At 37.3% G+C, this 26,404-nt stretch overlaps 1 protein-coding gene across 1 annotated transcript in view; it reads right to left on the bottom strand.

The window, feature by feature from the left end:
• Positions 1-26,404, bottom strand: part of TRPM3 (transient receptor potential cation channel subfamily M member 3) — a gene marked incomplete at its 5' end in the record, with an annotated part of 281,767 nt that overhangs the window by 185,135 nt on the left and 70,228 nt on the right. Inside the window, 2 exons of the mRNA XM_090275220.1 lie at positions 3,170-3,293; positions 21,364-21,538. Of these exons, the coding sequence (XP_090131346.1) occupies positions 3,170-3,293; positions 21,364-21,538 (299 nt within the window). The remainder of the gene's footprint in view (positions 1-3,169; positions 3,294-21,363; positions 21,539-26,404) is intronic.

The following is a 26,404-nucleotide window of genomic DNA, read 5'->3' on the forward strand; positions in this document are numbered from 1 at the left end:
ATACATGACTCTGATTTTCAGCTATTTGGCTTAAAAAGCCCCCTTTCAGCTGTAAGAAGTTTCTTTCCCTCTGAGCACATGGGGCTGCTGCCCTTGTGTGGAACGCAGACATGCAGGAGCTTGGAGAAAGACAAGGCTAGGTATTCATGCGTTTGGGAGTTGTCTCCAAATGATAAGGGGAAAGGGCCAAGAACTGATATTTGATAAAAATGTGTTTATAGAGTAGGGAGGAAGGAGCAGAACCAGAAGTGGAAAGAGAAAATGAACTGCAAGAGAAGTGACGAGGAAATAGAAAACCCAGAGCATCTAATAACATTGAATGCACAAGAAAGTAACTTTGAGGAGGGAAGAGGAGTGTCTCTCTACCCTTTCCTTCCTGACCCTTACATTTGCCCCCCAAATTAATATGCAGCTGTGGATAGTTTCTATCTCTTTGATTTCTAGTTTTACACCCCAATAACAAGTGATGAAACTTAGCTCATGATTTGGTTCCTAGGGGGATATATGTACTCAGAAGGTGATAAGTTTTGAGATGTTGTTTTGACCCAAAGTGGAAAGTAAGCAGAGAAGTGATTTTTTTTCAAGAATGGTATGGAGTAAGTAGAAAGTACTCACAAATGTCCACCAGTGCAAATTTTCCATGAGGCCCCATGGCCCAGAGGCCTGTATTTCACCAGCTGCACAAACATCTATAGTGCAGTTGTCTGTTATATGTCACTAGGATGCTGGGATGACAAAGATGTCAGATTTACTCCAGAACCAAATCCCTTAGCTGAATCTGGCAATGCTTAGTTGGACTTCAAAATATCGTGTCTCAGTTTGTGAAGGGAATCAAAGGAAACTTGAAGGGGGCAAGAGCGAAGAGAAGCTCCGCTAAGGCAATGCTTCCTTGTTTTGTGCGCTAACTGTGCAGCGTGGTGAGTAGAAGTTACCTGGGCTCTGGAGCACAACAGTCCTAGGGCAGCTGTTCCTGCTGTCACACACCCCTCACCTCGCCCGGCCTCAGGTGACCTCCCCTGCTCCCTCCAAGGGAAAAGTAATGCCTACCTCACCTCTGCCTCCTTCATGAAGCAACTACTACTGTCCATTCACATAAGTTGTCCCTTAGAAATGGAAATTATTATTACATTTATGACTAGAAACTCCTGATTTTTGCCCAGATGTGCAGATAAGGACAATTAATTTCTTGTTAAAATCCCATTGTCTTACCCGACAGCTAGGGATACCCCATGTATCTCGCAACAAAGATGGCACATTAAAAGACAGTTGACCTTTTCAATAGGAGCCATGATTAAAGACATGACAGTTATCAGGCAGAATCCCCGGGAACAGTCCTGTGAAATACCCAGAGAAGCGCATTCAGCCTCATTTTGTTTTATGACTTCTAACTGGTTCCTAGAATTATAATCCTAACTGCTTTCCTAAGAAGCTTGCATGACTGCTGAAAAGTATAGTTCTGGTCAGACTTCACAGTCAGCGGTGGCCTCGGCATTGGCACATCATCAGTACTCAGTCAGGAGGAAATCCATACTGTGGCATGTGGAAGCTCAGGGTTGCTTGTGCCACACTGGGGGCAAAGGCAGCGGTGCGCTGGACAGCTGTGAGCTACCCACCTCCTAGATGGGGGGATGCCAGGGGCACTCTCTGGGTTTACAGAGGCTCTCCTGGGTCATAACGGTGAACTCCACCTGCATGATGGCTTCTCCATGCAGCAGGGACAAGCTGCTGAGGTCTATGATTACTCAAAGATTAGAGGAGCTGTCTCAGCCTCCTACCCTCCACTCATTTCACTCAAACCTGCAAACTGCTGAAAGCTTCTCACAAAGATCACGTGGGTGTTTTCCAGAGATGGCTCTCACTTACTTTAATCAAATACCCCTTTTCTAAATGTCGGGTTTCTCAAACTCAGAAACTGCCTCCCGCTCTCCCTCTTGGAAGTCTCAGGGAGTCCGTGTGTATGCCGGCCACTGTCCTAGGCAGAGGGACACGTTGCTGAGCAAGATAGTTCCTGCCCATGCCTCGAGGCACTTACAGTCTAGTGGGGGAACTGGATGAAGGCAGCTAGCTCTGGCTCCTCTCTGTCTATACCCCTGTGGTTTAGCATTTTAGGGTCTGGTCCTGGTGACTCTCTGGAGGAGAAGTGCCCCCTGATGTCCCCAAAGGTAGTCATTTCAGGATGATTAACCTCCACCTTAGACTGTCTAACACCTGAGTGAAACCACTGGTAGGGTTGACAGTGCTCCTTAGCTCGCCTGTCAGCAGATGGGTTCAGATGCCCTTTGGGAATAGCCCCTGCCTGCTGGGACCTATGGAGGACCTACCCAGAGGGGGCAAGCTCACCACACTGGCTTCAGTGACACGATTTCTGGATAAAAATATTTCTAACAGACATTAAACACCACTGGTTTTGAGCCCCAGTTCTTCATTTGCTAAGCAAACGATTTTGAATTTCTTTGTTTTTAAGATTTAAAAAAAAAAAGTCATACTTCTTTCATCAGGGTAGTAGCAAACATCACAGGAATTAGCACCTGTAAAGACTCAGTATTCTGCCTGGCACATTCCAAGTGCTCATTACATGTTAGCTCATTTTTAAATTTCTGTTCACCTAACAGAAGGTCTCTGTGACTATATCACAGTCTGTAAGACACTTTTCCCAGATACAGGAAATGTTTTAGTAGCTTTTGGAGGACACTTAGGAAACTACAGAAATTTCCAGTATTCAATCAGTACATTCCTCCATTTTCTACCTGTATAGATTAGCATATTAGCCTGGACCCTGTGTTACTAAGATATCTGACAATAGGTACATCAGCAATTCACTGCTCACAAGCACAATGGAACCCCAAACCTAGGACAGGATCAACTGAAGCATTTCCCAGGAGGAAACTGGTTTTATCTCTTCAACTCATTTGGTTGAGGCAATCAGAAGCATTTGGGTGAACTTCAATGGGAAATGGTACTAAACCCCGCCTCACATGGTTTATTAAATTAGGGCAGGAAAAGCAGTGTCTTAGCTACTGAGGAGGGACAACTGCAGAAGCCAGAGGGGCCTGAGGAAGGCTGTAAGCTTGGCTGGAAAGAATAAAGTGTGTGATTCAAGAAAATGGTTAAACAGACAGAGGGAACATGAAGAGAGCTCTGCCACTCACAGGGAACAGTGTTTACATACCAATTCCTTCTTCTTCATGCACTCCATGAGGATGATGAAGAGGTGCTGGGCTTGGGTTCGAGTGTATGTGAAAGTCTTCTGGATGGTCACCAATAGCTGGTCCCGTAAAGATTCATTTATAAGTCTGCAATTAAAAACGATGTCAGAACTGGTCAACCCGGCTCCTATTCAGTATATATTACTGAGACATATTAGAGAACCTAAGAAAGCATTATGACCATTTAGATAGGAGTTACTTCTTCCTGTATTTTCTCACAATAGCTATTTTGACTGGGATCATTAAAAAACAGTGCATTTAAAAATAAATCCATTTTAATGTCTCAGAACCTAAAAGAGTAAAGTGAGATTCAGTTCTTTTTTCTTTTTATTTCTTTTATATGGAATGTATTTAATTCCCTTATCCCCAAATGCTTTAATAAAAAACACCTTTAATTAATTATTAGCATTTTGGTAGAAACTTACCATATTACATATCTAAAGATTTAAATTCTAACTCTATCTTTGATTATAAAACAAGGGTCATACCCCAGCAATGGATTTTTGAGCATTGATAGGGATAAATAGAAATTATGTTTCCTCTAAATCATTTCATGTAGGTGGTAGCTTTTCTGGCCTGTGACTCATTCAGGTCATCATTATTTATGCTGAGATCATAGTGTGTTATAGCTAACAAGGGTCTAACCCATAAGGAGGTATATTGACTACTTTATTAAAAGACAGTTTTTACACTATAGAATTAATGCAAGCAAGGGAGGTGCATCATATCCAATTAATGGTTTATTATCTCTTAAATATAGACCAATCATAACTAAGTTTAGCTCCTCTCTCATTAGCCTGGTAGGAACTGGGCTATTTCTACCAGCTGTTATATGGTTGGAAATAAAAACTCACCTTATGAATAACAGGTAATGTCCAAAATCAGGAAGATAAAACTTTTAAGAACCAATGACAAAATTATAATAATTTGCCTAGAATTTTAAAGTTTACAATTTTTTAAAATAATTGAAGTATCAGCAACTCCTCCATAAAATAGTGAAACATAATTGTTATCTCATTTGGTGTTTACAGGAACCCTATAGCCAAAAGATTTATACAATTTAAAAAGGAAGGATATTTTATCCAAAAAGAGCCAGATGCTTATGGTTACTCAGCAAATAAGAGGCAGAGCCAGAACCAGAACCTAGTTCTTCTGATTCCTCATCTAGTGCTCTTTCCACTACACCACCCTGCCTTTTATTACACCAATTGCACTGCACAACTCCCTTCATCACTGTGGCTACTTGAGCAGGAAGTCACAAAATTTCCTTTAACGTAAAGGCATGACAGATCTTGCTGTTTAAAAGAAAGCAACATGGGAGGCTGGAGAATACATTCATATCAGTACCCTGCTGTGCTCCAGGACTGTGTGAGGATTCACCTGGAATCTCTAGGCTGCATATTATGGTGGCCCAACTTTGAGGAGGGTGCATTCCCTGTGTCAGAATTATACAAAGAATCCTGGAACATCACTCCATTTAGCAGTGGAATGGGTTACTCCTTTGCCCTTTAGGAAGATTTATATCATGAACATACACATTTAGAAAAAGAGGGTGGTCCAGATAAGGTTGAAAAGTGATACCAGATCATCTCAAGTTACTATTCTGGAGGACTGTGTGGTCTTAGCTGTTGACCAGTCTGAAACTATTAATTAATTAAATAATTAAATAATTAATTAATTAAACAATTGTTTAGTGATGTCTATTTAGTGCTAGATGCTGTGGTGCCTATGAGGGCTACAGGGATAGATGAGATATATATTCTCCCAAACTTCAGTGAGCTTACACACCAGTGGAGTAGAAAGCCATGAAAACCAGCAGTGGTAAAAAGAAGTAGAAAAGCATGTAACAGTTGAATGAAATCTACTCTAGAGAGCTTAGGGAAGATTCCACTGAGGAAGTGCTGTTTTATGCGAGACTTGAAGAATGAATGAGCATTACCATCATCAGAGTGTGGTGGGCGTTGGTGAGAGCATTCTCAGCAGATGAAAGAGTATGAACAGGCCTAGTTTAGAGAAAGTGAAATGTCAGTATGCCTGGAGCATAGAAAGCAAAAGAAAAAGTGGAACAGGATGGGGTTACAGAAGGGGTAAGCAAGGGCAAGATAATAGGGGAGCTTAGGAGATAGTGGTAGAGATTTCAGGTTTTATCCCTGCCCCCCAATCATAAGCCATTGAAGGATCTGAGTTGGAAAGTGACATGATTACACTTGTGTTGCCAATAAGTTTTCTTGAAGAGTCAGAGCCTGAGCACTCATACCTGGGCATGTGTCTAGTTGACAAATAACTTACATAAATAGGTCTAGAGAATTGTGCAATATCAAGTGTACATAGAAGTTGTACATGATTAACAATAGAAGAGACTCTTCTGATTAGTCACTTGATAGATCCAATCATTCATCGGCAGGTGTTTAATTTTTATAACAACTCAAAATTTGTTTTCCATTGCTAACCATCTGCAATAAAATCCCAGTTCCCCGAGGTCATTAACTGTCTGAGTTGATCTGCCTATCACTTGTATCCAGCCTGTCATTTGGTAAAAATTGAGGAATGATGTGCAGCTTAGCTGATTGTGGGCTTCAATGGTTAGGAGAGATGAAAGACACTAACAATCTTATACTTTTAGCGCAGTTTTGCAGCTGACTAAAGTTGTGGTCTGGATAAATCATTTAGCAATAAGAACCATAGAATTCTATTTCTAGAAATAGAAGAATTCTCAAGGTTGGTTGTTTTCCAAAGTGTGAGAGATGCCTGTCATTGATGAAGCAGAGATTGTTTCAGATGGAACAAGGTGATTTGGTTCTTTTAAAGCCCTGGTTATACTCAGTAAACATTAATAACTGTTATTCCTGCTTTAGTTCTTTTTCCACCCTTCTGATTGCATTAGGAGGAAAATCTTATTTTTGATGCTTCTTTGCCTTTAACTACTCCCCGACATTTGCAAATCTCCTCCATTTGACAAAGAAATAACAGATATTAGGTCTCATGCCTTTGACTGGAAGAGTTTAATAAGATTGTTTTGAAAAAGATCCGACATAACATTTGATGTGTTCATAGCATGTAATGGTTTATGACACAGTGGGCTACAGTGATAATCTCATTTTATCTTCATAACAATCTGTGAGTCAAGCACATTTTCCATTTTGCAGAGGAGGAAACTGTGGCTCCAAGAAGTTAAATGATTTGTGCGAAGTCACATAACATGAGTTGAGACTAGTGATTTCAGCCTTCCCTCCATGGTGCTGCTTTTCCCTAATCATCTGCATTGGAGGTAAAAATTTAAGTGTATTTGTTGTAGGAAATTGATTTTCCTTTTGTGATATAGAGAACATCTGAAAGAAATCAGGAAAGTTGGGAGGAGATAAGTAAATTACCAGTAAAGGAGGACAATGGCAAAGTGCATTTAGTATGTGGAAGACTGTATTTGCTTCTAATTTTTCACAAGTATTTGCTGTGCTGAATCAGATACTTTGTGTTTGGCACAAAGGCTTTCTCTGTCTTCTCCAAGAACCCTTCCTTATTTTGTGGCCATATTCTGTAAGATATTGAGAAGCTTTCTTTCTTAAAATTATTGCTTTCCTAGCTCTTCCTTTTTTTCCCTTCAAAACACTGGAATGATTTAAAAATCTTGACTGTGATACTTAATCATCAGCAAAAATAGAAATAAGCCAAATTTAGTTTTCTTTTTATGGCATTTTAATAGTAATTGGAAATTTTTTGACATCAAAACATGGTCATAGTATTATATAAAATTTTAGTTTTCAAATTGGGTCTTTGACAAAGGGGTTCCTATTTACAGAAGTTGTTAATTTGTGCCTTCATATATCAATGCTATTTTTGTTATACCTAAAATTGGAAGATTTTCTGATTTAGGAAGTGTAGCCATTAAAGTGAGGGAAATCTTTATACTCTGGCATTTATGTCTCCTTTTAAATGCTCTGCTTGTGACCTAGAGCTTTGTAGATGAATCACAGAGTTATTTGAAATAGACCAGTATTCATCCAGTGCTCAGAATAACCAACAAAACTTCCCACAGTCTGCTATTAGTATTCTGTTCAAATGCTAGCAATATGATCTGCATATACACTTTCCTCAGGATGAATTTAATTACCTGCAATATCAGAGTTTTGTTCCTAGATTCAAAAATTAGAATATGCATTTAGAATTCAATGGGATTTGAGAAATTGGGCTTGGGTTAATAGCTTTCGAGGAGAGAAGCTCTTCTAATTGCACTCCATAGACACTCTATTAATTTATTCAGATACAATATGAGAAAAATTTACTTATCTAAATAAAAAGATTGTTAATAATACCACAATCTGGTAATTAAAAGACATCATTTCCTACAAAATCTCTAATGCTCTAAAGACAAATGAAACTTTATTATTTTCTTGAAGCCAAAATGAATGACTAAATGTAACATTAAGGACATAGAAAAATTACATGTTCTGACTAAGGTCACAGAGAATGGTATTTTCCTTTATTGTTCTTCTCTTTCTTCGTAAGAGTGATCACTTTCTCCCAAATGTCATGACTCTGGGTCATAAGTAACAGCATGGTCCTTCCCAAAGACACAGGACAGCATGTGAGTAAAAACATCATGGCCACCAGGGCCAGACTGTCTGGAGTTAAGCTGTCACTTGCTAGCTGTATAATCTTGTGCAGATTATTTAGTCTTTCCATGTCATATTTTTCACATATATAAAATGAGAATTATAATAGTACTTATCTCATAGACATGTAAATATTAAATGAATTAACCTTTGTAAAAGGCTTAGAAAGTGCCTGACACATACCAAATACTATGTAAGCATTTGCTATTACCAAAACACTCTCCTGACTCTCCCCAGGTGGCTCAGTTGGTTGGAACATTGTCCCATACACCAAAAGGTCATGGGTTTGATCCCCAGTCAGGGCACATATCTAGGTTGTGGGTTTGGTCTCTGGTCAGGGTGTGTGTGGGAGGCAACCGATTGATATTTATCTCTCGTGGCAATGTTTCTCTCCCCCTTTCTCCCTTCCTCTCTCACTAAATTCAATAAACACATCCCTAGGCGAGGATAGAACAAACACACACACACACAAACACTGCCCTATAATGCTCCTTAGGAAATAGTCACTAAGTATTCCTTCTGGTTAAGTAGCATGACCAGTGGCTGTGGCCTCTGAGTGCAACGCAGACCTCTGTTCTGGGATCCCCAGTGCTCTGCACATCTGCTCAGCCCAATGGTGTAAGGCCCTTACCAGTCCAGGCTGGAGAAACAACTTTTCCACTTCAGAGAGGCCAGTGGTCACCAGTTCTTTCTTACATTTGGGAAATAGAGATACAAAGCAGATTTGGGAGGCTCAATTAGAGCAGAACATTGCAAACACTCCATGTATACATCTGTACATCTATTCATTTATTCATTCAACAAGCAATATGAGTGTCTACTATGTGCCAGGTACTATGCTAGGAGTAGACAAATGAAGAATATTCAGTCCTAGCCTCAAATAACTCATAGGGACGTATGTCATATATTCTGATAATCTATTAATTGGTAAGTCACCCCAATACTCAGGTAAAACCCTCATGGTTTTGAGGGTCAGGGATTCAGGCAGAACACAGTAGGGATGATTCATTTCTGCTCCATGACATCTGGGGTCCCAGCTGGAGAAGCTGGAGTGGCTGAAGATGGCTATAAATGCTCAACTGGGACTATACGTCTGGGGCTTCAGTTCTCCATGTGGCATCTGCTGGGGCTGGAACATCCAATATGGCTTCTTTATTCCTCCTCTGGCACAGGGCCTGGGATGTCTGAGTGGCCATGGAATGGCTGACATTGCTCCCTTTGGTGATTTCAGGGTAGGTGGACTAAGAAGTGGCAGCTGGCTTCTCTCAAAGTGAGGATTTCAAGAAAGAGTGTTCAACAACTCCACAGCAGAAACTGCAAGGCTTTTTGTGACTTAACTTCGGAATTCCCAGAATGTCATTTCCTTATTGTCAATTAGTCAAGTGACTAAGAGCATCCCAGCTTCAAGAGGAGGGAAGAAATAGATTCCATTTCTTTATGAAAGAGAAGCATAACTATATACAGAAGGAATATATTAATGATGATCCTCCTGGAGACAAGGAACTCCATCAAGTGATTCTGTTCAGATGAAACATTGTAAAGCATTGATCCTTTCCATATTTAAGCGGCATCAGCTTTTTTACTTAAATTCTTTCTTTTTCATGGACATGAACAACAGTGTGGAGATTGCTGTGAGGAGGGTATAGAGGGATAAATGGTGATGGAAGGAGGTTTGACTTGGCATGGTGAACACACAATACAGTGTACAGACAATGTGTTGTAGAATTGTACACCTGAAACCTGTATAATTTTGTTAACAGTGTCACCCCAATAAATTAAATTTAAAATAAATAAATTTCCTCTTTTTAACAGCTGATTATGAGAACCACAATTTTCCTTAAAAGTGATAGTATAACCACTGACAATATTTTCAAAATGTTATTGCTTATTTAAAGCATAGAACCAACAAATGTTTTCTTTTGATTCAGTGGCCTATTTACATTTATTTAGCATCTACTATGCATAGATAAGTCTTTTAGGCCATGGGCACCTGGCTGGACCCTTTTTTCCATGGATACTATCATTAACTGTCTCTGTTAAATGCCCTAAGGGACATCTGTAAAATGTGTGCATGCTTGGATCAACCTGTAATGTGCCCAGGTTGTCATCTGCAAAAACAGTGAGGTATTTTCTTGGTGCCCTCATCTCACTTCAGGGTCTTCTTGGAGAGGAAAAACAACAATAGCACCTTCCAGAAACTAAATAACAGAGATAGCTGACTTCCCAAAATACTGCTCCAGTCAACATCATTCTCAGTCTACCTTGGTTTGGGCCCTTACTCAGATGGTACCAGAGACCAGTAATTGGTTTGTTCACTATCCTCCTCTAATCCATCTCCACAGTGTTGGTCAAATGGTGATTCTACAAATGAAACATGATTCTATCAAATCCTTCTTAAAACTCTGCAGTAGCATCCCTTCATGGGCAATATAACATATTATAACATATCAACTCTTGATTCTTCTGGAGCCTGCATGTTTTAAGGAAAGCACTAATATGAAAATTCTGCTGAGGGATTTGAACTTCAGGATAAAGGGATGATACAACTTCAGAGCAACCATTTTAAAGATGAAGAATCTGAAGCCTACAGAGGTGAACTGACGTACTAAGCTTATATTATAGCTGAAAGCATCAGAGTGGGGTCTAGAGGACAGGAGAATCAGGGAGGGAGAATCTCCAATAATAAATTATATGAATCTAAATATATAGGGTCAACTCAGTGTAGTAATGTAAAGTTTGTAAGTTGTGGTTTAAATGACTGGGTACAAGTGGAGACTTCTTCTGCTTTGTTCCTGAAATAGGAAGTTACAGATCTTATGTGTGAGAAGACTAAGTCATATGGATTTCAAGGATCCACTACTTTTCCAGAGTTACTCTCCTAGCTTGTCAGATGTCCAAACTTTCTTTTAATTAATTAAAAGGCAAATATTTTTTTAACAATTAGAAGCCATAGGAGCAATTTGGGATAAGTGATGCTTCATGTTAAACTCATACTTAACTGCAACTGACAGATGTTGATGGTTTTTAGAAAGCACTAGTTGAATAGAAAATTAGGGACAATGTGAATGGAACACATAAAAGTAACCAATAGGTGGGATGGGATAAGTAAACTGGTTTGCCCAGCTTTTTATGGAAGATCAACTTCAGATACAAATGGCCTCTCTCAGCTAAGGCCTGTGAGAAATAGCATGTCTGATCTTACTTTAGAGTCTAACTTAGAGAAATTATTCACCAAGGCTTTTCCTGAGGGTTCCCATCCAGCGACGTGAGGTAGTTAGAACTATCTTAGAGAAGCTGCCTATAACTGCGCAGAATGCACACACCTTGATGGTACAAACTGTTCAATAAATTTCATTCATTGTTACTCATAGAGTAAGTATTTCTTACTTTTGTTTATCTTCTTTTGTTTTACTTCTTTTTTAAATTAAAAAAACCTACTCTAGAACCCCAAGCTAGATATGGTAAAATAGAAGGCATCTATACACATACAAAAGGAAACACAAGGTCGTGGTGCAGTGGGGTTGAGGGTAGGAAAGGCACTTAGTACCTATTATAAGAGAAGCTTTGTGCCATACATTTTACATGTGGCATTTTATAAAGACATATTAACCTAAGAAAATCTTAACTAGACTGCATCTCCTTGGATGCAGGGACTGTAATTTATATTACTATGTTTTCTCTCAGTCCTGAGGACATTACCTCCTAACTTTGAAATCCCCTCCCTTCTCTTTATCACCTTCCAAAATATTATACAGCCTTTTATTATGTTTATACTTATTATCTATCTAATCCTGTCAGAATGTAAACTTCACAACAGCATGAATTTCTGTCTCTTTGGTTCACAGGTGTGTTTTTGCCAGTGCCTAGAACAGTGCTGGGAACATAATGTTGGCTGAGTGAAAAAATATAATTTAAACATGATGGAAACAATAGAAATCTGTCAGGCATTCTAAGGTTCCCAGTTTGGTGGAACCCAACTGCAGAAATGCTAGAGCTGTGCAATCCTATACCGTAGCCATTTGTCATGAGGCAGTTTAAACTTAAATTTATTCTAATTAAATAAAATGTAAAATTCAATTATTAGTCACTTCAGCCACCATTCAAGTGCTCAGTGCTTGTCTGATAGGACAGCAGAGATCTAGAACATTTCCATAGTCGCAGAAAGTGTCATTGGAGAGCACTGCTCTGGAGGCAGACATGGCTGCCAAGCTCTTCACATAAGGCCAGGACTAGCAGGACATTTAGGTAACTGATCCTGATCAGTTTCTCTGCAATTTCTCTTTTTTACTTTGCCTTTGGTTACGAATGTGCCCAAGAGAAGACATTGGAGTGTTGCCAAAGGGTACAAGAACTGCCACATGGTCAGGTAGATTTTCTGCTGCCAAAAGTGTAAGGAAAACACATCCTCAGAGTTCATTCCAAGTAAAATCCCATCAATGCAAAAGGAATAGTCAACCTTTGTATTTCTTTAGGCCCTGTAGAAAGGAGAGAATCAGAGCTGACTGAGATGCGTGGGCTCCTCAGCTGGCAAAAACACTGGCACCTCTTCAACTGATGTGCTTTAAAAGTTGGTTCAACATTTATTCAGAAGAGAAGTCTTTTAGGCAGATAAATTTCTTAGGTCTATCTATAAGATTTTGTCTTCATTTTAGTGTAAGAGTAGATATCTGTAGCATGTTAACTGTAAATTTTTTTTTTTGCATGATATTAATCTATCATAGTGATCTTTCTTCTGAGCCCAAATGTAGTCTAAGAAGCATTCCCAACACATTATGCCAGGAAGTCAGTACCAGTTGATTATTGTTGACACTCAAGATGAAAATGATTTGTTATCTCTGCATTGGAGATAATAAATTCTCAAATATACTCTCAAATGGTGAAAACCAAGGAGATCATAAAGAACTCCAAATCTTAGGTCTGTCTCTAAGACACTAAACTGTGGCTTCCATGAATTTAGAGAAACCAATTCTTTACTGCTTACTCAAGACCTTTAGCAGCCATTGCTCTCAAACAGACATTTGACCTACATTGAATATCCCCAGAAAACACAATAAATGCATCTATCAACTCTAGGGCAGTTGTCCAACAATTAGAACAATAAAGGAAAGACTTTATTAAAACTGAATGGAGAGTTTTCTAGACAATAGTAGTACAGACCTGTGTTGACCTTGGAATGATACTTTAATGCATCTTTAGTGTTTCTCTGGTTGAAGAAACTTTAGAGCAGGTGATCACTATTATATTTAGATTTCATAAATCCTGTGGTCCATAATCAACATCTGATAATTGCAAGGGAAATCTGGAGGAAACCCATTAAGTACATTGCAAACATTATTTATTATTAATGATACCACTGGGTAAGATGTTAATCCACTCTATTTCTAGCAGCTGTAGATTCTAATGTCAGCCAGGCTGATTTAGAATTCATTTCCTCTAAGGTAGAGGCATTTAATACCAGGACATTTTATTATTTGTGCCTCATTCAGATATGTTTTAAATGTATTGTGGATTTTAAAGCCCCCACTATTTCTTTTCATGAGAGAAAGGCTATGTCACAGAACTTCAGAAAAAATTTACCTAGCAATTAAGTGGGTAAAGAAATGTATATGCTGTGTTGCATATTTCAAAGTTGCTAAGAGAATAGACTTTAAAAGTTCTCATTACAAGAAAAAAATTTTTATAACTGTGTAAGTTGATGGATGTTTTTAGACTTATTATAGTGATCATTTCTCAATGTAAGCAAATATTCAATCCTTATGTTGTAGACCTAAAACTAATCTAATATTATATGTCAAATAAACCTCAATTAAAAAAATAAAAAATAACAATAAAAAAGAAATGTATATGTACATCTCATGTGAAGGCAGGGATGCCTATGGCAATGTTTTATGGTTGGAGAGCAGCTGGGTTGCTGGATGAATGTGGAGATGGCTCTAGAGAGAGACTGGGGTCAGAATTCAGAGTCCTGAATCCAAGCAAAGGGACGTGGACTTGACCTGTAAATTAATGGTCTCCCACTGGATTCTATAAGGAAGCCCCTGGTATTTTGAAGAGGAGCTCCAGAACTGCCTCAGAGCTGCCTTAGTGGGTGAGAGCCAGGCAGAGAGAGGGTGGCTCTCAGACAGGGGTTCTCAAAGTATGGCCCCTGGACCTGTAGCACTAGCATCTCCTGGGTACGTCTTTGAAATGTAAATCACTTGGCCTTAAATAGATTTATAGAATGAGAAAATCTGAGGTGGATCTCAGCAATTTTTAATAAGCCCTCTGGTTAATTCTGATGCAAGATAAAAATTGAGAACCAGTAGGCTAGGTCTTCCACCCCAGCTTCAACAGAATAAACTAATATCTTGTCTGTTTTATGTAAGATTTTATTTTAGAAGGGGTTCAGGAGCTTTATAAAAGTGAAAATCAATACTACAGAGAAGTGGGAAATCAGGACTCTTACATGGTTGTTCATTGCAATTGTAAGTCAGAGGCAACTGAGGCAGGACCTTCTAATGCTGAACTTACTGAGCATAATAATGACTATCAATGGCCTCTCAAATAGCAGAGAAAACTATTATTTACAGTCAACTAGCAGCAGTTCACTTTTTAAATACTTTTTCTTTTCCCAACATTTTTCTTTCTTTTTTAATTAGTCATATATGTTGAATGAGTCAGAAATTAATTTTCAAAAGAAATAAGAAAATGAATAAAATGCTTTTAAGAAATCCATGTAAATAAAAATACCAATAGAAAAGTTTACTAGTTATGTCAAAATGAGGACTTTTTGTGGTATAGCTTTCTTTCAAAGGAGGGCTTTTCAAGTCTGACAGATGTTTAGAAGCAAGAACAGCTGTAATAAAGAAATAAGGTGATTCATGCTAAATAAACTTTTCATGACAACTGGATTCCAAAGACAAAATTTGACAGAGGGTACAAAATACTTGTGGTGACAATGCAATGACTTGTGTGAAGAGATGTCCATGAGGCAAAGAAAGTGAAGAAGCTATTTTTGAAAACACCAGAGAAGTATAAGGAGAAATACAATGCTCGCAAGTTAAAAAAAAAAATCTGGAAGTGTGGTCCATGACCATTCTTGTTTGAATCTCCTGGAGTTTTGGTTTCAATACAGTTTCCTGCACCCCAGATCAAGCACATTGAATCAGGATATTTAGGGGACTTGTGTCTCCTTTCCCAGGCGATTCTCGGGCATGCTGCAATGTAATAAACACACACTTATTTTGAAAGTTTTCTATATAACAAGCAGCCAAAAGTTACCTAAGCAAATCTCAGAGGTATATAACAGATACCTTCAAAATCTTCACTTGGCCTTGATGGGCTATCTAAAAGTTGTGGGCTGTGGTTCCTCAAAAGGATTTTGTTATCATAATGAACTACCCAGCTCTGTGTTTTTCTGATGTCTGCTCTTTATGTTCAAGGCTACATCTTCCCCAACTTATAGTTGAACAATTCTAAAGTAAATGTATCACTGTAGAGACCCAACTGGCCAATTTAGATCAATAAAAACTTTTCCCTCACCAGTACTTTCCCCCAGGAACTCCAGATAATTTTTGTAAAGTCAGATGCTTCATTGTCTCCATGTTGACACACATGGAAAGATCAAATATCAAACTGTAAGATGAAAGTATTTATTTTATTTTTTACCTTCTTAAATAAATGAAGCTACTCTAACTTTGTGGAACTTGGATATAATAACACGGGTATCTGTATAACTATATTTTTATATATTCTACAAAAGAAAAAATTGCCTTTTTCTGCCTTCTTAGAACTCAGAATACCTGGTGATTGATTGATTTGAAAAGTCTTGTTACCAGTCTTATCTTTAAGTTTTTACTTAAATTTTAAACACACACACATTGTATATCTACATATATATAATTATAAGCATTAATATATAATTAAATTAATTTTATCAGATTAAATTAATTTATTAATTAAATTTATTTACATTGAATTTGAGTATATAAACTTGATTTAACCATTTGAGTGCCAACATCGCTGTGAGCGACGCTGACAAAATTTTCCCAAAAGTGCCAGTGTTGCTCCCAGCAACTCTTTTTTTCGATGGCTATAAATGCAAAGTACAATGGAATGAATAATAATGTTTTCATAGACATTTTTCATAAACTCTGCATTTCTCAGCAAAATAGCCTGGCATTTCTAACACGAATTTTAGCAATTATGCATGGTACTCAAGGGTTAATTATATATATGCATATATATACACATACACACGCTACCACACAAAACAAACTTTTATCATACTGTGTTATAGAACTTGTCCCCTTACCCATGTTCCTTCAATCGTACTCAGACTGATTTCTTTTTCTGTTTGAGTTTTATAAGGGATAGATATATATATTAGCTTTTTCTTGGTCATTCATGCTGACTCTTAGTTTAGATCCAGTTTTTCATGAAAAAGGAGAGGAGGAGCAATGTAGTCATTATATTGTCATTTTGTGGGTAATTAACATACATGGTTCTGTTGAATAGATTCTCATGAGGAAGACTACACTCAAGTACTTTGTCTGTTATTTTTAATACTTTATATATTTATCACAGCTCATACCCTGCTAGTTATCTGTATTCATGTTTATGTTTTAATCTCCATTAAAAAATCCATGACAGGGCCATGTCTCACTTATCCTCTAACAGTTCCATGGTTACAGGAAGAACTTAATAAAGGTTAACTTGGAAAACAGTTGACAAAAACAAAACTTTTATAAATAAAGCCAGCAGAATTCTTTGTATGTACAAGATGTTTCCAACTTTCCTTACTTTCCTCTGAGAAAGTCAAACAGAATTGAATTTGGATGTGCCTTCTTATAGAAAATTCTAGGGAAGAGACAGGTAAGATGAAATTGACAGAAACTAAAATGGGCACTTGAAGTCAGCATGCTGGATATTTGTTTCCTTCTTTCTCACTTGACATTCCAATTACATCTAAATCATGCTGGAATACAAACCACTGCTATCAATTACATTTTTTCAACAAGTCTTATAAAGACAAATGATAGGGCTGTGACATCCTTTGGTTTTAGATGACAATCTCTTCAGCCGCAGAAGAAAACATTAGCGATCACTGCATAGAATGACATGTCCTAGGGAATACAGGCTATACCTGGGTTTCCAAAATTACTAATTTTCCTTCTCCTGTCTTCACTCATTTTGGTATGCATCTGGAGGGAAACTAACTCTGCTAGGATATAGTTTTATAATTTGAAGCCATGCAATATATTTTCCCTTTTTCATCTCTGTTTTGTATTCATTTATGCCTTTAACGCAGCTAATCCAAAAATGTTGGGACCCTCATTAAGGACCCTTTAAACAGGAAAATTAGATTTTTATTAGCACTATATTATCTATTCCCTGTTCTCAAGAGAAAGCCATTGCTTATTTTCTCTTCACAATACTGAGCGCAAATTCCACTGGCACATAATGTGAAAATTACTCACCCACTAAAGAAAGAATAATTATGAAATACAATAGAGATGCTAAATACCACTACCATGGCAATCATACTACAATATAGAAATGTATCAAATTAACACACTGCACACCTTAAATTTACACAACGTTCTAGGTCACATATTTTTAATTAAAAAAAGTATTAACAGTCTTTTGATGTTTGCTCCACTGATAACCTTCCCAAAGTTATGAACAGACTACTTAAAAGCTATAAGGTGTTCTATTACTGCAAGTTCTAGCTCTTGTCTTGGGGTGTTTAAAAAATGGTAAATCCAAATGATTATTTTGGGACAAACATGCCAAATAAACATAAGTATCAATAATAGAATTTGGGTAAATGACATTTATTCAGGTGTTTTTTGCACATGGACACTTTTCGTATGTGCAATGCATGCTCACCGACTGATAAATTTCCCTGTAACATTAGACTCAGGTTATCAGTTACTGGGAAAAGTCACAGCTAACTTCAGTTTCAGCTACCTGCAGACTGAAAGGTCTTCTGTACTGGGTATCTTGCTTAGTCAAGCCTAGCATAAAATGGAATCTTACTATTTAAAAATTTAGGTAGTTGAATGTAATGCTATTTAGGTAGCACTAATCTATTTACATTCAGTGTTTAGTCCTTTATGATTCAGAGATAAAATTTGATAATATTCCTTAAGCAATGATATTGGTTAAAGAAAGTGGTTTGTGACTCACTCTAAACCATAATGGATGGGAACTAGAAAATTCAGTACAACAATAAAGAATCATCAGGATTTGAGCATTTTTTCCAGATAGTGTATGCCACAGAGTCAAGATGGGGAGAAAAAGACAAAAATAAAAATAAGAATTAAATTGTAATTGTCTCCTAGTTTATCCAAACCCATTTGTGTTTTGATAGCTTAGCAGTGTCTTTTTCTACTTCAAGTAATCTCATCTGCAAAAGTTATTCAGTTTTGCCAATTTTAATTTGCTTCCAAAATGATTCCCTTTCAAATTCATATTCTTGGAAGGTGCTTAACAGCAGGGAATTTAAAGGCAAGATATTAAGTTTGCAAAGGCTAAAATGGAGATGTGAAGATTTTAGTCATTCCTTTAAGAATATAACATGATAAGCTGTATAGCTGAATATAGACATTTATAGTTCTTGGGCCTGTATTATTTAACAACTTATAAATAAAGTTAAAAAAATTTAAATCATATTTAAATTACCAAAGCAATTGATTAGTAAAAATTATGATTTCAAATCCCAATTGAAATTTTATAAACAGGGTATGTATATTTCCTATAGTTGACTTTATATGTACAATTAGATATATTTATGTAGGTTTGTTTATATACACAAACAGTTATGCATTTATATATACTTATAGTAAAACATGTCCCAGACTCTGTTGGACTTTGTTGGAAATGAAAGAAGAAATCCCTCTGGGTAATGGAGTCTATGTGGGCTAATTCCTTTTTTTTTTAGCATAAAGGAAGCACACTACTGCAAAATAATGTTCTTTGGAAATAATTTTTTAAGTTGGTTGCACATGTGTGGCTAGACGATTTCACTTCAAGTTAAATAAACACGATTAAGTCTGGCAGTTATTCAGATGGCACAGAAACATTCCAAATTCATTTTATCATGGTAAATTTATAACTGCTTTCCAGGAGTAGCAAGAACATACTATTAATCATAATATTTTATAAATTTTTTTTAATTTTAAAGTTTTAATTTAAATAATCCCCATACAAAATTATATCTTAATTCTTTATCTCCACATTAGTTATGTGCATGACTTCATATTCTTTGATAGTCAGTCATGGTTCATATGTTTGCATAGATCCCATATAGATTGTGCCCTAGCATACTTTGACCATAGAATAATTAGAACTAAAGCTAAACTTTAGCTTTAAAACTAAAATTAACAAAGTTAAAGGGGTATGGGATTTCTTACTCAATTTTCAGGTTGGGGTATAATAGTTGTGGTGGAGTAAGTAAAAGAATCGACATGATGTAAGGTCAGTCCTCTTAAACACTGGTTTACAAGCAGGAATGCACTGATTTTATCTTTTTGGAATGCACATAATAATAAAAAGATTAAGAAATTATAATGCAAAGATGCAGCTGTAGGCAACTTAAGTGCACTTATATGTTTAAAAGAGAGAATTACTGAAGTACCTCTATAGGAGAAATACTAAGGCACACACCAAAAGAACACATTTCAGTGAATTTTTATAATACACCAGAAAGAATCTTGAGCTGGACTGTGTAACCTTGGCAAAGCACTTAATTTCTCTGTGTTTCTGTCTCCTAGGTTAATCGATATAGAGTTCCACCCAGCCCTAACATGCTACTAAAACAGAACCAGGAAGGAAAACTTACCACATATTTTAATATTTTCAAGGCACACAACCCAAAATAATGACAACAATAGCCACTAGGTACAGACTTTTATTGTGTATAGACCTAGAAACCTGAAATGCTGAGATGCACAGCTTACTTTTTCATTAGTTTTCTGAAAGGAAGCATGCATTCTGATGCAAACTTATATTTACTTTATAGAGATATAATAAAATAATTACAAGCACTAGGAAGAAAAATATAGGCCAAAGATAAAAACTGTGTAAATTCTTTACCTATTTCAGAAAAAGGAACAAATTGGTATACTTAAATCAATGAGAACTGGCTAAATTTTTAATAAAAGCAAAGCACAGCTCAGGATCTTGAACACTTGTCTATGGAGGTATCTGAGCAAATGTTCCTTTTTTTTTTATGTCCTTAGCTAAAAAACGGGACCAATATTTACTATCAAAGAAGAAGATAAAAGTAATTTAATTAAATTTGCCAGTAAGCAAACTTCAACACTGTGCTTATAAAATTAGCTTTGAAAAGAATAGCAAACGCTTTAAAAGGACGTAAAAATTACTGTCATTGTTTGCAGTGTTGAGCGAGAGGCCCTATGCTTTTCATTATTCCTCCTTTCACATAGTTGGATTCATGAACTTACCAGGGGAGGGTGATGACTTAATGGCTCACCTGGACTGCTAGCAGAGACAAGGAAAGAATGGGAGAAAAGAGATGGTATTGAGCTGCCATACTGATTCTCTTTATTCTAAGGCAGGCTGGGAGAGAGAGAGAGGTAGAGCGGGGAGTGTCCTGAAGTAAGCAAGCTCACCTGTCACTTTTATTATTACAAGTTTGTCTATTTACTAGATTTACTGTGAGCTCTTAGAGGGTAGCAGTAGTATGTTATATTTTTCCACATCTCAGTGCAAGGCACACGGTAAACACTTACTGTAGATTTATAAAAGGGGTGAATAGAAGACCCCCATCTCCTTTGGGTCTCCTTTCTCCCTCTAGTTTCATGTGTTCCGAGAATTATTAGGTTAGGATGTTCCTTCTTTAAAACTTCAGTGGCTTCCTTGAGTTTTCCTCCATCAACTCATTCACACCTTGAAGTGAATTACTTTGCTCTAGCAACCTGTGAGTGCCTGGGTCTCCCAACTCACTGAGTGGGACCTCAGGTTGGAGAAGAGGGCTATGAAGGGAGCTCCTCCATGGGGCTGAGGGCTTTGGGCCACTGAAAGCAGCACTGGGGGACTGAGAGACCTAGGAAAGGGCATGAGGGAGTCAAGAGAAGTTTATTCAGGGCCAGAGTGGTTACCTTTACAGGGATTGCACTTCACAAGCCAGTTTAGAGGGGTTTGACAGCACAGGCTGATAATTGTTTCTGTAAAGGTTTAGCATTTGTAAACATGCAGAGGTTTGATGATGCTGGTGTTTGGTGGCCCAGCCTGGAAGCTGCACATCCCAGCTTTTCCCAAGTTACCAACCTGCACTCTGTGGCCCAGATTAGCTGTGCTAACAAAGAAAAGAGAAAGGCCCCTATGGCCTCCTTTTCCCCCTCCTCCTCTTTATCATCAGTGTGGTCCAGTGTAGCTTTCCCAGAATTTCCCACTTCATAGAACATTTAGAATATGCTCTCCTGCTCTTCCTCACCACCCTCCCAAGCCACACATCTTAATCAACTAATACCCTCTCTTTCAAGCTTAGAACAGAGGCTCTGCACTCAGAGCTCTCCGATGGGGCCTGGAAAATTACCTACCCGCCTTCTTCGGAATATTTATGCCCAAACGCCAGGATGTCAGATGCCCGTCCACTCCCATCACAGACAACAACTGGAACAGGAGGGGTGTCTCGAAGGTACTCCAAGACAATTGAGATCACGTTGGGTCCTCCTTCCACAATGAGCGCCACTACTGGAACGCCTTGACCGATTCCTGCATTAAAAAAGGAAAATAAAAGGAAAAAAAGAGAAAAGAACACAAAGCCAGCACACCAAAGAGACAAAAAAAGAGAAACAAAAAGCACAAACTAAAATTACTGAGCACAGGGGAGGTAACAACATATGAGGGGATAAAATACTGAGTAAAACTTTACAGAAAACACGTTAGCAGAATGCTCCCACCAGAAAGCCTGTTTGCCTTTGCCCTTTCCCAACAATTCCCAGGCTGCTAGGGTATTAAGGCACTGATTACCATACTTTTCAGGAGATGGCATAAGGGGAGGAAGAGAGAAAGGAATTGATTAATAGATGAAGCACTGAGCCAGCAGCCAAAGATTGGAAGATAAAGGTGACCTTAAACAAGTCTTGTTTGTATTCAGTGGTTCAGTTTCTTACACGAAAAATGGGAATTTAAAAAAAACACCAACTTTCTGAAGTCAACATAGTAGTAAGAAAATGCCTAAACCATTCTTTTTATTAAAGACTATCAAAATCAGCTGAAGGCATATTTTAACTTGTTGAATCAACTACTGGCTAAATAATGGGTTTATTTCTGACCATAAATTATCAGCTTGACTACTCTTTTCTTTTAAAGACTTTATTTATTTATTTTTAGAGAAAGGGGAAGAGAGAAAGGGAAAGAAACATCAATGAGTGGTTGTCTCTTGTGACCCCCAAGTGGGGACCTGGCCGACAACCCAGGCATGTGCCCTAATTGGGAATCGAACTGGCGATCCTTTGGTTTGCAGGCTGGTGCTTAGTCCACTGAGCCACACCAGCCAGGACTGATTTTTGATTCTTAACAGTGTAATAGTCATAATAAGGTACCAGGAGACATGGCATCTGCCATTATTGCACCTTTTGTACTGAGCAAGGTGCCAGGCACATGACACTGGTGAGTAAACACTTGTTAAAACCAGTGGTTTCACAGACTTTTTGTGAAGTATTTATGGTATTTATGTTGAAACACAAGACATTGCTGTTTTCAAATAAAAACTGCCCTAACATCATCACTTACCTATGGTTCAGCCTAATGTATTAATTAAAAATGTTAAAAAACAAATGTTCATGAAAGACATGAGAAAGAAATCAAATTCATTTTTAAGTGTCATGTCAAGTATCATTGTTCTTCATTAAATAGCTTCCTTTTACTCAATTTGGTATCACACTGTACTTTCTCATTCAACAGCCTCACGTTTTGTAGGGTACACAAAACATCTTAAAAAAAGAACTAATCAAAATTCTATACCACTTCTCTAAACAGGAACTAAAATAAACCTTTAGTCATCTTAGCTCTCCCTCTTCTCCCTTCTGCTACGGTTTTATCTTATATCAAGAAACAGCTTTTCTGTGAGAAATAATAGTTTGGGGTTTGCTTTCTCGCTCCATTAATAAGACATTTTATTTGATTTGTGTGTGACCTGATTTACTTCTATATCAGTGTTTTTCATGGCTTAATTTTCATCTTGAAGGAGTGGTCCAAAATGCCAGTTATACAAAAATGGGTGCTGTTTTAAATCTACATTTTAAAAGTGTAAAAAATAATGACAATTGTTGATCAAGGCAAGATGCAAAGATTTTTGTTGTTGTTCTCTAGAGGGAACTGGGGAGGGAGAGAGAGAGATATGACTCATGGCCCCATCAGAGTTTTCTGTGCATGGAGAAGTTTTGAGAGTTACTCCTTCAAACCCAAGGAGAAGGGAGTGAAAGGTCATGCTGCTCTCTCCCTTGACCCAGAGCCTTCATGACTTGTACAAAAAGGTTGCTTTATAGCTGTTTGGGTGTCTCTGATGAAGACTCTTCCCATTGCTGCTGATTATGAAGATTAAGTAAATTCCTGTTGAAAGGCACTTTGAAGATTAACATCTAATTTGAAATGTTAATACAGCACATTTCTTTTGGAGGACAATTTGCTGACCTAAAAAATATCTACCGCTATAGATTTGTATTTTAATGTGCCTTGGAAGTGTCTCTTTTCCAATGCTTAAAGTTATTTTATAAAGTATTTCTCAAAGTACTATGCTATTTAACTTTCCTCTTTGTTTTGTTTTAGCACATGCCAAATGACATAATCAGACCCACTCTCGGATCTCCTTAGGGAGGCCTTTTCCAAATTTTGACTCTTGAGCACTGATTCTGTCAGTGGGATCTTTATTCCAACTCACACACCATCTGTGATCTACTCAGTGTTCTCACAGAGGGAGAAATCCTAGAATGGACCTTCTAGAATGTTCCAGTGATCTACAGTTTACAAGATAATAGGCAAGATGTCTAGAGACCTCTCTTCTTCTTCTTCTTCTTTTTTTAAATGCATTCGTTTTCCATGCTGACCAAGTCCTATTGGGCTGGAAGTGGACAAATCAATCACATCATTTTCTTTCTTTCTTTCTTTTTTTTTAAATTAATGAATTTATTTGTTAGTTTATTTATTTATTTTTAGAGAGAGGGGAAAGGAGAAAGAGAGGGAGAGAAACATCCCTGTGTGGTTGCCTCTCACTCGCACCCCCAACTGGGGACCTGACATGCAACCTAGTCATGTGCCTTGACTGGGAATCGAACCAGCAACACTTGGTTCGCAGGCCGACCCTAAATCCACTGAGCCACAGCAGCCAGGTCTTTCTTCTTTTTTGAGAAGATATATAGGTAGAGTACAAAGGATCAGTTTTCACAGTATGATTTGAGAGCAAAAAACTGTCAGTTGTAATTAAGTTGTTATAACCTCTAGAAACACAGAGGTTCAGATCTCCTATATTTGGAATAAAGCTGTAATCAATTATAATGACCAAAAACTATATTAATTCTATATATATTTATGATAAATAGATTTTATGATAAGTAGATTTAAGATTAGTAGATTAAACTTGCTAATATGTGGTAACATTAAGCATTTCTATCAAATGCACACATATTACCTTTGTTTCTGAGAGAAGAAAATCTCAAATAATTAGTAATGACCTAAAACAATGGTTCTTAGCTTATTTTTTAGAGACTAGGATCTTTTAATACTTTCATAAGTCTGATGACAGCTAGTGACCCTTTATTCAAAAAAAAAAAAAAACTGCACATGTGGACACTCACAAAAATATTTCTATGCAATTTCAAGGGGTTCATGGATCCTTGAAGCCTATTCATAGAAAACTTGCTAATGGACCCCAACAGAACCCCACCCTAAATTAAGCACATTGATATATCTGCAAAGAGTGTTGGTTTGTGTTCTTTTATGAGGCTCACTGAGGTATATAAGACAAGTTCTGGAATGGGTTTTCAAACAAAACTCCATACCCGGGGAAGCTATATCATGTTGTTGTGCCTTGTTACATTGATTGGCTTAACTTTCCAGGATGAAGCACAATCTACAGGCTATCTCTCCCCTCCTGGTCATTTCTCTTCCTTGTTTTTATTTCTTCTGTTCACACTTTCTTTTCTAAATTACATGTTAGATATAGAGTATTAAAAATATTCTCTAGAGAAATTAACAAATTTACAAAATAGTATCTGTAATACATAACTTTATTACTAAAAGGAAGCCTTAAAATATCAAGAATGGTATGTTTTTTATTGTTGACAAAGAAAACTTTCTGGGAACCAACTGCAGATCCAGGTGGCTGCCCTGGGTCCACTACTGTTTTCTTTATGCTTATAAAAATCAATGTAAGTTCCTTTGAAGATCCTTACAAATGTCTGCCTTGCTCAGCTAAACCCACTGACCATTCACAAAATTAGTTGTTTAGATTTGCAGTTTTAAAGATATAATGTCTATTATTTAGGGAAAACAGTTTCATTGTATCTAGATCCCTCAGGGACCTTTTTGTGAATATTCGTCCTTTTAGTTTTGGGGGAAAGTAGATTAAGTTCTTATCTGATTGCAATAATTTGTCATTTTCTATCATAACCAAAGAATTGCAGCACATAGTTTTAAGAGAGAGTTATATTTGAATTTAATTTTAGAGCAATGTAGGTTTGCTTAAGCAGGAAGAGAGAGGTAAGGTTCTTGCCACACTCTATCTTTTGCAGTTTTAGAACTGGATTCATGATAGCCTATAAAAAGTGTGAGCAAGAGTCATGGATTTAGCAGCTACATTCTGCAGGATTCCAGGCTGACCTAGGGCTCTCCATTACAAACTGAACCCCAATCGTGTTTTGCAGAAGATAATCTTTTAGACTTTCATCACATTTTGTTGAGACTGTTATTCAATTCAACCTGGGCTTAACAAAATTGGCTTGAACAAAGATTGGGTTGGGTACTGTGAGGAAGGGAGGTGGAAGGAATAGAAGATTGTCTTAAAATTCCAAGGTTTTTTTTTTTCTTTCTTATTCTGCTGACATGAGACCATAATCTATGAAAAGCATAATCTATGAAAGCATTTGGTGCTTAGACGACTGAAAATTTTGATCAAACTAAATTAACACTTAGGTTTTACATCAACATCATCATATATAATCTCAAATGCCTATGAGCCTAAGGAATAATTTATTTGCTGTTGGAAAATGGGTTATATTTACATGGAGATAGAATGTAGCAGATTTATTTCTGGCTGAATCCTAATGACCAAGGCCACAGATCATATGATTATTGCAGTATAGGTCATTTATAAAGGACGGTTTGAGTTTTATGTAAGAGGTAATTTTCTGAAGATCTTGAGCAATTCAAGACTGTGTCTATCATGGGTGGATGGACATTTCTGTTTAACAGCTAAAGCCGTGTAGCAGTAATATGAACACAATTAATTCACTGGCCTTTCCAGCTCTGGAATGAGGTGATGCTTGATTTAGAAGTTTGTGTGAAGAATTCATATGCTTTGAAATTATGCATATAATGAGACTTTATCCATATATTTTACCTTGCACCATTTAAAATTTG

The sequence above is a fragment of the Furipterus horrens genome, unplaced genomic scaffold (assembly GCF_987537825.1).
Source record: "Furipterus horrens unplaced genomic scaffold, mFurHor1.1.pri manual_scaffold_4, whole genome shotgun sequence".
In the NCBI taxonomy this organism is placed as follows: domain Eukaryota; kingdom Metazoa; phylum Chordata; class Mammalia; order Chiroptera; family Furipteridae; genus Furipterus; species Furipterus horrens.